Source organism: Carettochelys insculpta, chromosome 3 (assembly GCF_033958435.1).
Source record: "Carettochelys insculpta isolate YL-2023 chromosome 3, ASM3395843v1, whole genome shotgun sequence".
NCBI classification, from domain to species: Eukaryota; Metazoa; Chordata; order Testudines; family Carettochelyidae; genus Carettochelys; species Carettochelys insculpta.
The window spans coordinates 171,969,360-171,983,159 of NC_134139.1; the positions used below are offsets into that span (position 1 = coordinate 171,969,360).

The 13,800-nt window shown below is 47.0% G+C and overlaps 1 protein-coding gene across 1 annotated transcript; it reads left to right on the forward strand.

Moving 5' to 3' along the window:
* Window positions 1-1,120: 1,120 nt before the first annotated feature.
* On the forward strand, window positions 1,121-11,634 carry LOC142010723 (taste receptor type 2 member 2-like). The gene is made up of 3 exons (XM_074989139.1): window positions 1,121-1,256; window positions 11,150-11,283; window positions 11,467-11,634. The coding sequence occupies exons 1-3, from the start codon at window positions 1,121-1,123 to the stop codon at window positions 11,632-11,634; spliced, it is 438 nt and encodes a 145-aa protein (XP_074845240.1).
* Window positions 11,635-13,800: the final 2,166 nt, after the last annotated feature.

Here is a 13,800-nt window from a genome sequence, read left to right on the forward strand (position 1 = left end):
CCCGTGGTCCCATAAAGTTTGTTTATAGCTACCATTACTGTCTCTCAGTGCTCTGTGCTGTTATTTAGCTGTAATTTACCCCTAAATGTCGTCTAAGAGTTCAGTAAGCAGTGAAAGTGTCAATAATGTGCTAAAATTATTGGCTTCCCATCACATGGAAAATTCTCATCTGTCACTGGTCAGGTGACAAAGGAGCAAGATGAGAGAGGTTCAATCTGTTTTTATTTTTTCATCTGTTTTGTTAATCCTATCCCTTTAGAGACACATCAGAGCTGCATCTACACGTGCAAAACCTTCGAATAAAGAGGCTCTTTTTCAAAACAGCGGGTGGAGCATCTACATGTACAAACCCGTCTTTCGAAAGAAAATCGAAAGAACGGGGCTCCGAAATCAAAATCTGAACCCCGATCCCATATCAGGAAGATCTCTCCCTTTTGAAATAATAAATCAAAAGAGTACATGTGTAGACGCTCCACAGCCCACTCTTTCGAAAAACAGGTACACCATGGTGCCGATCAGCTGGAGCGTGGGGCCGCTCCAGCCGGCAGCAGCGGGACTCTATGGTCCATGCTTTCAGCTGCCTTAAAGCCCCATGCACACAGGAAACCCGTGGCAGGAAGCTGAGAGTGTGCTCGGAGCAGGCTGTACATGTGCTCCAGCCCCATGCTCGAGCGTCATCATGGCCAGCAGCCAGCCCCCCCGGGACCCCTGTGGCCCCTCCACCGAGCCCTCAACAGCCTCCCAGGGCTTCCGGGGGAGAGAAAAAAAGGAGCCCCCTCCTGGATGGAGTGGGAGCTGCGGGACCTTCTCAGCCTCTGGCAGGATGAGGAGGTCCTCTGGCACGTTGGGGGGGAAGCGGCTGAATGCCATGGCCTTTGCCCACCTGGCCACAGGCCTCCAGGCCCAGGGCCACCTGGAGCGTACCTCAAAGCAGGTACGCTCCAAAGTTAAGGAGCTCCGTCAGGAGCATGCCAGGGCCACGGACCAGGCCGGATGCTCCGGGACACATCCAGCAACCTGCCCCTTCTACCAGGAGCTCCATAGTATCCTGGGGCCCCAGGAGAGTTCCTCCCCCACTGCCTTCCTGGACACCTCTGGGGAGGATCTGCAGCCGCTCGAGATGGAGGAACAGCCTGGATCAGGGACCACGGACTGGTCAAGTGAGGAGGGGGAGCTGACAATCCTCATCCCCTCCCATACCTCCAGCCGGGCAACCGAGGCCCAGGCATCTCTGCACGTCACCGGGGAACCCTCTGGTATGTACAGGGAGGGGCGCACACCTACTCCAAGGGCGGGGGTGACACAACGGCTAGGCGCCCACACATGGGACCACTGGTCCCAGGCCATACACAGGCCTGCCCCCACATGAGATGTGGCACCCTGCTGTGGCACATCAGCCACTCTCAGCACCCACCCTCCATGGACAGCACCGTAAGCTGCGCAGGGGTGGCGGCTGGTTGGTGCCTGATGGTGCCCGGGGCCCGCATACCACCGCCTGGGAAGGGCCTCCTGCAGGAGAGACCCCTGGAATCACACCCAGGCTGGGAGGCCTGGTCTTGGGAGAGGGTGGGGGGCGGGGCGGTGCTCCCTGGGGGGTCAGTGTTCCTTGTGGGTGCAGGGGCCCCATGGGATCGGCTCAGGCAGGTACACCACAGCCTAGTCCTGTCTGTTTGGGGCACACTACTGACATGCTCCCCTCTTTTCCACACAGCCACACCATCCGGGGGCTGGGACAGCCCTGCACCATCCCTCGTGCTGGAGAGCCCACCAGTAGCTCCTGTCAGGACGTCACCCTAGGCAGGGCAGCATCGGGGCCGTGGCCGGAGGGCCCCCTGGAGACCTGAGGAGGACCCAGCCACCCAGCAGCAGGCCAAGGTGGCTGAGGAGCACTTGCACCTAGCCCGGGCCAACATGGAGTGGCGGAGGGCAGCCTGGGATAGGATGCTGGACACGCTCCAGGGCATCAGCCAGGCCATCTGGGACCACACTGCCACCATGGCCCAGCTCCTGGCCCCCCCAGATGACTCCCACCCCAAGCCTGTCCCCGCTGCTGCCCCTGAGCCTGCCCCCACTGCTGCCACCAGGCTCACCCGCTGCCAGTACCTGCCAGTGGTACCCGCACCTTCCCCCCCTCAACCAGGGACCCCGCATCTGGGGGAGCAGGGGCTCCAGGGGCTGACAGGGCTTGTGGCCCAGCACACCTGCCCCAGAATAAGTGCCCTCCTTCCCCCTCCAGGTTACATGCCCCCCTCCTCCCTCCAGGTTACGTGCCCCCTCCCCCCTCCAAGTTACGTTCCCCCATATGTAAATAGCCACAAAATATTTTTTATAAAGTTTGTTTATTGTTCACCACCCCATGCTGTGCTCCTTGGAGGATTGTGGGTGGTGGATGTGAGGGTGCAGTGCTGGTGGGGGTGGGGGTGGGGGAGGCAGGGAAGGTGGGTAACAGATGTGCGTGGGATGTGGGCGTGCATGCGGGTCAGAGGACGCCTTCGGCAAAAGCCTGCCTGAGGGCCTCCCGGTTGCGGTGGCCGTCCTCGTGGGCCTGGAGAATGGGGGTGGTGCTCAACCCTTTCCCTCCACAATGTTGTGGAGGACGCAACAAGTGCCCACCACCTGGGGCACATTGGGGATCCTGACCTCGAGGTGTGTGAGGAGACACCTCCATCGCCCCTTTAGGCAGCCGAAGGCCCACTCCACCACGTTGTGGGCATGGTTGAAGTGCTCATTGAACGCCTCCCGGGTGGGGTCGAGATATCCCTTGTAGAGCCTCATGAGCCACAGGTGCAGGGGGTACGCCGCATCTGCCACCATGCAAAGTGGCATGGTGACATCCCCCGCCACTGGGATCTCCCTCTGGGGGACAAATGTGCCAGGCCCCAGGCAGCAGCAGAGGCCGGAGTTCCAGAACACACGGGCATCATGGGTGCGGCCGGCCCAGCCCACGTAGAGTTCTGTGAACCATCCCTTCACATCCACCAGGGCCTGGAGCACCACCAAATGATAGCCCTTCCTGTTCACATACTGGCCGGCACTGTGTGGCGGGGTGCGGATGGGGATGTGCATGCCATCCAAAGTGCCAACGCAGTTGGGGAATCCTGGGTCCTGGAAGCCGGAGATGGTGTTGTCCACATCCCCCAGGCGGACGACCCTATGCAGCAGCATGGCGTTGATGGCCTGGAAGACCTGCAGAGGGGGAAGGGGGACACATGCTCTAGTGCGAGTATGGTGGCCGTCACCCCTCACCTCGGGCCCATCCTGCCCCCCTCCCATCCAGCCCCTGGCCCATGCAGCCCCTGCCCCCTTCCCATCCAGCCCCTTGCAGGGAAGGGTTCCCCTTGCCCCAGCACCCCCCACCCCCACCTTATCTCCATAAGGACAGCCCCAATGGTGGCCTTGCCCACTCTGAACTGCTGTCCCACGGAGTGATAGGAGTCTGGGGTGGCCAGCTTCCAAATGGAGATAGTGACCCATGTCTCCAGGGTGAGGGCTGGCCGCATGCAGGTGTCGTGGTGCCGGAGTGCTGGGGACAGCCAGTGGCAAATCTCGCTGAAGGTCTGCCTCGACATGGGGACGTTCCGCAGCCACCTTTCCTCGCCCCACTCCCCCAGCACCATGCGCTCCCACCAGTCGGTGCTGCTGGGGTGGGTCCAGAGAGGGGTGCCTGGCAGTGGCCCGGGTGGGGAAGCCCCATGGCCCCGGGAGGACCTTGCAGCCACCCGATAAGCTCAGGTGCAGCTGCGGCGAAGGTGCACAGTACTGTCAACAGGGCATCCATAACAACGCTGTTCACCAGCAGGAGCTGTAGTTGGGCTTCTATGAGCACAAGTAAGTGGGCTCTGCCAGGCAGGAACAGGCCGGGCATCACTCAGCTCATTCAGAGGGGAGGGAGGAAGGAGGGGCCCTTTAAAGGAGGCCGCTGGCTGCTGCCCCGGAAGGGCTGGTCAGCCATGGGACCCTGTCCGCAGCGTTTCCTGCCTCCCTTCTTTTGAAAGAGAGCTTGGAGCCGTGTAGATGCTCTCTTTCAAAAAACCAGGATGGCACTTCGAAAGAGCAGATCGGAACGCCAATCTGAAAAATGGCGGCGGGTGCTGTGTTTCGATTGTCTCTTTTTCGAAAAATGAACTTCAATTTTTGCCCATTCGAAAGGGCGCTTACATGTAGACGCAGCTCAGGAAAATAAACCTTAATTCAGGCCTTAATTCAAATTTCAGGAGCCTCTATACAGATGCCCATGTCCATGATATTAAATCTGTGCTGTCCTTTTTCCTCCTATATAACACTGTCAATTGGAATTTTGCCCTATTTTAATGACAGATGGACTGCTACAGTTCATACAGTTGTACATGCTGCCTACCCTTCTGTGTACTCTACTGGCTTGCTTCTGGGCAACCTCAAATTAAAACTGGAGTCATCCAGGTTTATGTATTCTGCCAATTGCTGCTTCAAGAAGGTTAAGTCATAATGTCTTTCCTATCCTTCAGATAAGAATAGTTAGCTCTTCTTTTAAGAACCGTAGCAAAAATAAATTCTATTCTCCCCTTTGTTTTTGTGTTTGCCATGCTATTATCTATTTGAAATCTCTCCTGTACTGCTCCAGTAAACAAAGCACCAATAACTTCTATGGAGATTATGTACATTCAGCACCAATTCCCACTCAAGCTTTTCCAATGACCATCACTCATTTCATGTACCAGCTCTGTTATCTCACATTTTAGCAGATATTTGAGGTGGATGTACGAGACCACCAAACTCATTTTCAGAGGAAATGTTCAGCCAGCACTGAATTCTGGTCTTCACTGTTGATTGACATTTCTGCTTATAAGCTTCCAAATATAAAGAATGAAAAATGAAAACATCTGACAGTAAGTTTTACTTCATCTTCAATATAAAAGACTAACTACAGGGGAAAGACACTGGGGAGCTAGTGATACTGCAAATGGAAGATCTTTCATGTTGATAATTCAAAAATATAAAAACACAGATATTTCAAGAGCTAATTCATAAAGCATATCACTGACAGATGTGAGAATGAGACCTACAGAACATGGGTGTTCAGTCAGGAGTTTAAAACAGCAACGTACTGTATTTTTAAGTTAATATTCTCCCCAGACCATTATATAGTAAACAATCATAGAATCATAGAAGAGTAGGACTGGAAGGGACCTCGAGAGGCCATCGAGTCCAGCCCCCTGCCCTCATGCGCAGGACCAAGCACTTTCTAGACCATCCCTGAAAGCCATCTATCTAACCTCTTCTTAAATATCTCCAGTGATGGAGATTCTACCACCTCCTTTGGCAATTCGTTCCAGTGTTTGATCACCCTGTCAGTTAGGAACTTTTTCCTTATGTCCAACCTGAATCTCCCCTGCTGCAATTTAAGTCTTTTGCCTCTTGCATTATACATTAGCATAACCTATCCAGTGAAACTACTGAAACTAAGTCTGATCCAGACTAGTCAGGGCAGATGCATGGAAGGAAAGTAGGGGCGGGGGAAGCAGAGGACGACACCTTTAGCCCAATTCTACATTGACTATGTCAGCCCTCTGGAGAGTGTAATTACTGTGTTCATGTTAATGACAGCAAGGGTAGTAGTAGGCATCCTTCAGTCTGCATAGACTATGGTTCGCGCCATTTAAAGTTTCAATTGAGGACTTCATTTACAGCGTCTATTGTGACTATAAAGACCCACACGAGAGTGACAGTCCTTGCTGCATCTCTTGCAGATGTAGTGGGTGTCTGGCAAGTCCTTATTGTGCTTCTCCTCTGCTAGCTGTCTGATCTTCAACTCGCCCTTCTGAAGGCCCTTGTGTAACCCCTGCCTCCATCTGCTGCGGTCATCTGCTAGTTCTTCCCAGTTGTCCAGCTCGACGTCTACCTCTCTCAGGTCTCTCTTGCAGACATCTTTGTAACACAACTGGGGGCGTACAGGAGGTCTTTTGCCAGAGGCTAGCTCACCATACAGGATGTCTTTTGGAATCCTTCCATCGTTTATCCTGTGGACGTGGCCAAGCCAGCAGAGTCAACGCTGCCTGAGGAGGGTGTGCATGGTTGGGATTCCAGCTTGCTCGAGGACGGCAGTTTTGGTAACTCTGTCCTTCCATGATATTCCAAGGATGCACCTGAGGCAGTACAAGTGGAAGACGTTCAGCCTCTTTTCCTGGCGGACATACAGGGTCCAAGTCTCACTGCCATAAAGGAGGGTGCTGAGGATGCAGGCTCTGTAGACTTGCATTTTGGTGTGAGTGTACAGCTTGTTGTTATTCCACACTCTCTTGCTGAGTCTGGACAGAGTTGTGGCCGCTTTTCCGATCCTCCTATTTAGCTCAGTGTCCAACGACAGTGTGTCAGTGATGGTGGACCCGAGGTAAACGAACTCGTGGACAACCTCTAACGTATAGTTGTCAATGCTGATTGATGGGGATTCAGCAACATCCTGACCAAGTACGTTCATCTTCTTTAGGCTGATGGTAAGCCCAAAGTCCTTGCATGCTTTGGAGAACCGATCCAGCAGTTTTTGAAGCTGGTCTTCTGTGTGAGACACTACAGCAGCATCGTCTGCGAACAGCATGTCTCTGATGAGGACTTCTCGCACCTTAGACTTAGCTTTCAGCCTTGCAAGGTTAAACAGTTTCCCATCAGATCTTGTGCGCAGCAAGATGCCCTCTGTTGAAGATCCAAAGGCATGCTTCAGGAGGAGTGCGAAGAAGATCCCAAACAATGTCGGAGCAAGCACGCATCCTTGTTTGACACCGCTCCTGATTCTGAAAGCATCCTTGCTCAGAATTGTGGTTCTCCAAGCTGATTTTCTGGCGGGCTGACTGTTGCTTGAACTTTTTGAAAGGTCTAAAAACAGAAAGATGTCCTGGGGAAACCAAATGACTGAGTTTGGAAAAAAATTGCCATTGCTACAAATTAGATGATGTCCAAGAAGCAACCCACATATGTATTGGTCCATGCCAACCGAGTGAGAGAAACAACAGTAATAGGAGTACCCTTTGGATTTTAATAAAAAAGGCCAATATCATCTTCTCCCCACTACCTAGGACAGTTATCTGGGTGTTGAGGCTCACTTAATATCTGGCCAAAAATGACTACAGTGTTTTAAGAAAAATATTTGTGTCATCATCTTGTCTTCAGTGAAAAGCTGCAACAGAAAGAAAAGTATGACATTGATAGCCTCTCAGGGACAGAGAAAGGGCTTGAACAATTGAAATACCAGTTGTATAGGTCACATTTTCAATAGACCTTCCACCTTTTTTTGTGAAACTTTTTGCACCCACAATTCAACTGAATGTGCAGCTCTGAGTACTTGCAACTCTTCCTACCTGAGGATACAACTGTCAATTTTTTGGGAGCTGACTTCACTCAAAGAAGGAAACTTGGTTTTGACCCTTTGCAATTCACCTTCTTATTCTAATAAGTCTGCTTCATCCATATTTGTGAAAATAACATAACTATACTGATAATTATACAATTAATCTATTAGTTGTATCTTATTAGTGAATTGTTTGATAATTTAGTAAGAAGATTGAACATAAAGTATAAACAGTTGGGGCTCATATTACTGTGATACAATATAGATAAGGGAATGTATATGGAGGGGGGTTGCAAATGACCATGGCAATTGCCTGGAAAAATTATTTCTATAGAGTATTTAAATTATAAAAATGATTTTGTCAATACTGCGGTTAAGATTTTCTTACAGGGTGGACAGTAATATGGTGTCCAACTGGATAAGGAGAATCCTCTTTTGAAAGGGATCCAGCTTTGGCATCTGACTGTAGGATGACCTGAGGCAATGAACATTAGAGAAGATTGTCGTGATAATACTGTTTGTGATTTTTTTGTAATAGTTATGATTGAAATAAACAAAAAGGCCAGTCTGAGCTTTGGACCAGTTGGATGTGTATAACATTTTGGAGAATATGTCCTTGTCAGTTAATTTGTAAATTCTTTTCCTACTTTATGAATGACATTACTGTAACTTTCAGTGGATTAGAATCTTCATATAGTAGCAAGACTCCGGCACATAGTAAAGACTTATAACTGGAAATGTGCAGCAAAGCAATCTAGGGCCATTAGCAATGAATAACTCTTGACAATTTGATGAATAGTTTTTCTGACAGCAAATTCTTTGAAGAAACTGGCTCTTCAGAGAAATCTATATAGGGAAAATGGCATTCTCCTTAGACTGAGTACATTCCTGGAAGAGCTGTGCTTTCTTTTGTGGACCTGCTGACCAAAGAAAGAAAGAGAGAGAGAGACAGAGAGAGACAGAGAGAGAGATGAGTTTTAAAAGGTGGACTCCAGTAAGGTAAGAAGAGCCATCAGGAATGGATGTCCCAGTTGATGAAATGAACTCATGACAGTAATATACTTTTCAAAAAACACTGACTAAACCCCAATGAATCTTAGATGCAATAGGGATTGTAAGAGGGGATTGTATTCAGGATGTTGGTTCTTTTGTAGATCTTCAGATCTTCTGTGCAAAGAGTAAAGAGTGTATTTTAAGAAGTTCCTGTGCAAAGCCCATGTTTCCTATTTTAATTGTCTCGTGCATCTGATGAAGCGGGTCTTTGCCCATGAAAGGTTATGCTCCAAAATATCTGTTAGTCTGTAAAGTGCCACAAGACTTCTTGTTGTTCTCGAAGCTACAGACTAACACGGCTACCTCTCTGATAATTTTCATATATTTATGCATACGTGAATTACAAATCACTGCAATTTCAGCCAAATAGGACTTGGCAGGTTGGCAGACGAAGGAATATACACAAACTGCTGGGAAGCTTTGGGATCGTCTGCATTGGTTTCTGAGGATAAGGCAACTGAATTATGGGGTCCTGTCTCATACAGAACGAGACCAATCAGGGAATCTGCACATGGGATTTTGCTCAAAATTCCATAACTAGATACAGTATCTGGACCCTGTCTAAATCCATCTGGCTGGAGGCAAATGGGATCCAAAAGTTGTATACAATACAGCATAGGGGTGTGAGGAAAACGGGACATTTCATGTCAGGCCTGAAGACTTTTAATTGTTCAGTGGTGAACAAAGAAATTCTAAATCAGTTTTATATCTTCTGGTTAATGTGCACTGAGGACATCTCTGATCTTGTAACAAGACTGGAACCTGACTAGACCTGTCCAGAGAGAAGACACAGTTGACATTGCAATCTCCATCAGCTTCCAACTAAATTCTGGATATCACCTGAAAAGTGCCACTTTATCTCTTCCACCACTTCCCATCCCATGTGTCCTTCTCCTTCTCCACCTTATGTCTTTTCTTTCCTCTTTCCTTTGCTTTATGTTTTATAAGTATCTAGCATAGCTGGCAAAGACTATGTATTTCGCAACACTGAAGTGAAATCGCCACTGGAAAGAGGCAGCTGAAAGCAATGCCCTATACAGCCTAACACTGGTACAAATTTGCCAGATCTCAAAAAGGCTGATAAGACCGTGTGTTGTGACTGTGGTTTTGCAGCACTGAGGTTGCAAGTGAGTCAGCAACAGAGATAAAAGCTGCATGTTCTCTTTTTGCTATGCTTTTTTTCCCAACCCCTTCATTCATGTACGTAAGAAATACAAACAATTGTAACTTTGAGACTTTTTGAGGACTGTGACACAGCTGCAGAAGACTATGCCCAGCATGGGGTGAGTATGCTCATCCCCCTTAGGGAATAGAAGAGTGCATGTGCAACTTTTGACTTGGTTCTACTCAATTCAAGTCTGTACATTCACCTCTAGTCACGATGTGGTACAGTGTAATGATCAGAGTCAATAACCTCGCCTCAGTTTGCAGGGCAGTTAGGCCCAATTTCCAAAGTCAGTAACTAGCCCTAGTTCACAGACCTGTGTGTGTCTGTGATTAGAGGCAGAAAACCAGTGGTGGAGAGAGGTTACATCCCCTGGCCATAGCTGTAGCTCATACCATTGAGTCAGTAAGGAAAACCACCGACTGAAACACCCCTACTCTCAGCTTTGTCTCAATCACCCATTTGCCATCACCTTCCTCTGGTCTACTTCCTGCCATTGCCTCTGCAGCTGTGGTATGGGTGTCTGTCTTCCCTCTCTAGTCTGTGGGCTGCCCCTTTGATAAGGCTTCTGAAGCCAAAGAGGCTGCTAGTAACACCTTGTCTTTGGTCTTGCCCTAGTCTTCTGCAGTGGCTTATCTGGAGCAGGAATGCACATACTCCTTCTCCAGCTGTCAATCCCAAATCAGATGAGCTTCTCTCTGTTATACCAGTGTACCTGGTGCATTGTCAGTAAGCAAGAAGAGGCATAACTTCCTTAGCCATAAATGCAGGATTAACACTAACTAACCAGTATGGGGCAAATGCACACTGTCACAAACACCATGTCTAAATTTTGAGCTCTGAGGTTGTTTCATTTGGAAGTGGAAATTGATGGAGTCCGTAGTTTTGATGTAGTCTTGTTTATTTATAAATAAATTCTTCAAATGCAGAAGGAACCAAAGCCAAAAGGAGCAGTTTCTTAGCAAACAACCCCATATCTCTCTGGCTAACAAGACCACAAACTTTCTCTCTGGTTGTTCTAGGATCACTTTGTATTCACAGGCTACTATATGGTTCTCTTTCTTCTTTGTCTCTGTCTGTCTGGCTCTCTGCTATTTTTTGTTTTCTTTTGTTCCCCCTGCTCTGAATTTTCTCTCACCACTCCTGTTGCCCATGAGCACAAGCCTGCTCACAATATCCAATGGAACCCTCACATGTTTGTGGTGTTAATTTCTGGTCATAATCTATTGAATTAGGAATAAGGGGACTTCGAAGTAGGTGGGATCCTTTTGAAAAGGAGCCCCGTCTGGATGAGCCGCACGGTGCGAGCCACATCAATTTCAAAGTGCCGCCGCCCCCCACATGCTAATGAAATGCTGAATATGTATTTCAGCACTTCATTAGTAAACTTCAAAATGGCCATTTGCATGGCCATTTCGAAGTTTTTGGCTAGCATAGATGTAGCCATATGATTATAACCAGTCTGGCTTTCTCCAGGTTATGCCTCCAAATGCTTGTGACGTTGGACAATTTCCTATATACTTTACATGAAAATGTATTAGTTCTATTGCAAAGATATCAGTCACTTACAGCTATCTGGATCTTCATAAACCAAATGAATGTCTGTTTTCCAGGCTGCCTTTCTGTGTACTATTGTGTGAAGATTGCCACTTCCAAGCAATCTTTCTTCAGATGGTTAAAACTGAGACTCTCCGTTCTGGTGCCTTGGCTGCTTTTGGGCTCTTTGCTGTACTCCATGTTCATGACAGTATGTTTTACGTTGTTCAGCTATTCCTATTGGAAATCGTTTGGCAACTTCACAGATAGTCTACCAAACAATCGAACAATATCAAACTTCAAAAAGAGTATGGAACTGACTTTTTTGATGCACAGCATAGGATCTATTTTGCCTCTTAGCATATTTGTTTCTTCATCTATTTTGTTATTCCAGTCCCTTTGGAGACACATTGGGAAAATGAACCAGAATTCAGCCCTTTATCCAAGTTTTAGGAACCCCAGCACAGATGCCCATGTGCATGCACTTAAGTCTGTGATGGCATTTTTCATCTTTGACTTTATTTATTGTGTGGCTTCAATATTATCAATAGGAATAATATAATAATAAATAATGGTAGTCCATCGATCTGATGATGAGAAAACCTACCCTATTTCAGTGACAAATGGAAGATTATGGTTTGTATTCTTGCGTATTCTGGGAATCCTTTATCTTGATTCTGGGAAACCCCAAATTAAAACTTGCCTCATCAAGGATTCTACATTCTACCAATTCCTGTTTCAGAGAGGCTACTGCATAGGATATTTTCCCATTTTTGTGGCTCTAGAATGTTTGCCACCTTTCAACAAAAGTAGGAAAGTTTTCTATTTTCCCCTTTACCATATTGTCCACGCTCTTATCCATTTGGAGTCTTTCTCAATGATATAGTACAGAAAGCTACTGACAATTTCAAAGATTATATTCACATCCCCCACCCTTTGCCACTCAAACTTTTTCAGCATTGCCATCTTTTTAAGCACTGAATGATCGGTTTATCAGATATATGGCATGAACCTATGATTAAGGAAAACGGGATGAGATCGCTAAATGAGAAGATGTGCAAAGTGCAACCTATGATGGGTTGGTCTGTGTCAGGTTTGTAGGAGAAAGGACAATCATAGGACACTCCACTGGGATTTAATTTAAAAATCCAATCTGTTACATCTTCCTGTCCCCCAGAACCTAGAACAATTGTTGGCAGGATAAGGCCTGGTTAGAACGACTATAGCTTCCTTCTGTTAATAAGGAACTGTGTCATTATCGAACTGGCATTGAAAGGTTGTAATGGAAAGACAAGTATGAAATTGATAGCCTCTCCGCAGGGACAGAGAAAACAGCTTGAATAACTGAAATAACAGTGAATGGGCCACATTTTCAAAAGAACACTCCGCCTTTTTTGAGAGATTGCTTGGACTCTAAAGTCACCTGAGTGCACGCCTCTAAGTAGTTACATCTCTACAGACATGAGGGTGCAACTGGCAATTTTTCAGAACTAAACTTCATTCAAAGAAAGAAATTTCATCTCAACCCTTTGAAATTTATCCTGACACGCTAAAATTCTATGTTTGATCCACATATTTTTTCAAGGTATCCTAGCCATACAGTAAATTATGTAGATCATCTATTAGTTACCTCTGACTGATGAATATATTGGTAATTTAGCAAGAAAATGTATATAAAGAAAGACTAGTTATGTTTGATAATACTGTGATACATTATACTTAAAGGGATGTAAATGTGCATTTATAGTGTAGAAATGATTGTTTATGATCATTGTCTTGAAAAAATATTTTCACAGAGGATTTAAATAATAAAAATGAATTTTTGCCAAGACTGTGGTTAAGATGTTTGCAAGTGGGGGTCGGGGTGTTTTCAAGATAGAATGTAATAATGGGTGAACCTGGAAAAAGAAGAATCCCCTTTTGAAAGGGAACCAGAATTGGCAGAGAGCCCAGGAATGACCTCAGGCAGAGAACATTACAGAGGGTTGAAAAATGATGAGATGGTTTGTGAAAAATTTTGCAATAGTTAGTTAAAAGTTAAACAAAGAAAAACACCAGGCTACTAAATTCAGTCTTTTCTGAGGTTTGAATTAGAGTAATTTGAGATGTGTGTGACAGCATGCAGCATATGTCTGTGACAACTTATGAATAACATTATTGTAACTTTCAGTGGATTAGTACCTCCATTTGACACACATGGTTGGAGATGTGAAGCAAAACTATCCTGGTGTGTGCCATTGAAGAATACTCAGCTATTTGATGAATGGGTTTGTGTGTAACACTTTTTCTGAATAAGCTTCCTTTTCACAGAAACTGTGTGGGAAGTCATAGGATTCTGTATATGGATGGAACACTCGATTGTAAGATTTGCAGTTTCTCCAGTGAACAGAAACACAAAAGAGGGAGAGATGGACTATAGAAGGTGGGCTTCTGTAAGCTACAAAGAGACACCAAGGCTGCGTCTACACGTGCACGCTACTTCGAAGTAGCGGCAGTAACTTCGAAATAGCGCCCGTCACGTCTACACGTGTTGGGCGCTATTTCGAAGTTGAAATCGACGTTAGGCGGCGAGACGTCGAAGTCGCTAACCCCATGAGCGGATGGGAATAGCGCCCTACTTCGACGTTCAACATCGAAGTAGGGACGTGTAGACGATCCGCGTCCCGCAACATCGAAATAGCGGGGTCCTCCATGGCGGCCATCAGCTGGGGGGTTGAGAGATACTCTC

Excerpts from the sequence above, each read along its gene's own strand:
- LOC142010723 (XM_074989139.1), top strand. The coding sequence starts at position 1,121 with ATGGAGGAACAGCCTGGATCAGGGACCACGGACTGGTCAAGTGAGGAG. Across the intron at positions 1,257-11,149 it reads CGTCACCGGGGAACCCTCTG|GCTGCCTTTCTGTGTACTAT; the intron begins GTATGTACAGGG and ends TCTGTTTTCCAG. Across the intron at positions 11,284-11,466 it reads TGTACTCCATGTTCATGACA|TCCCTTTGGAGACACATTGG; the intron begins GTATGTTTTACG and ends TTGTTATTCCAG.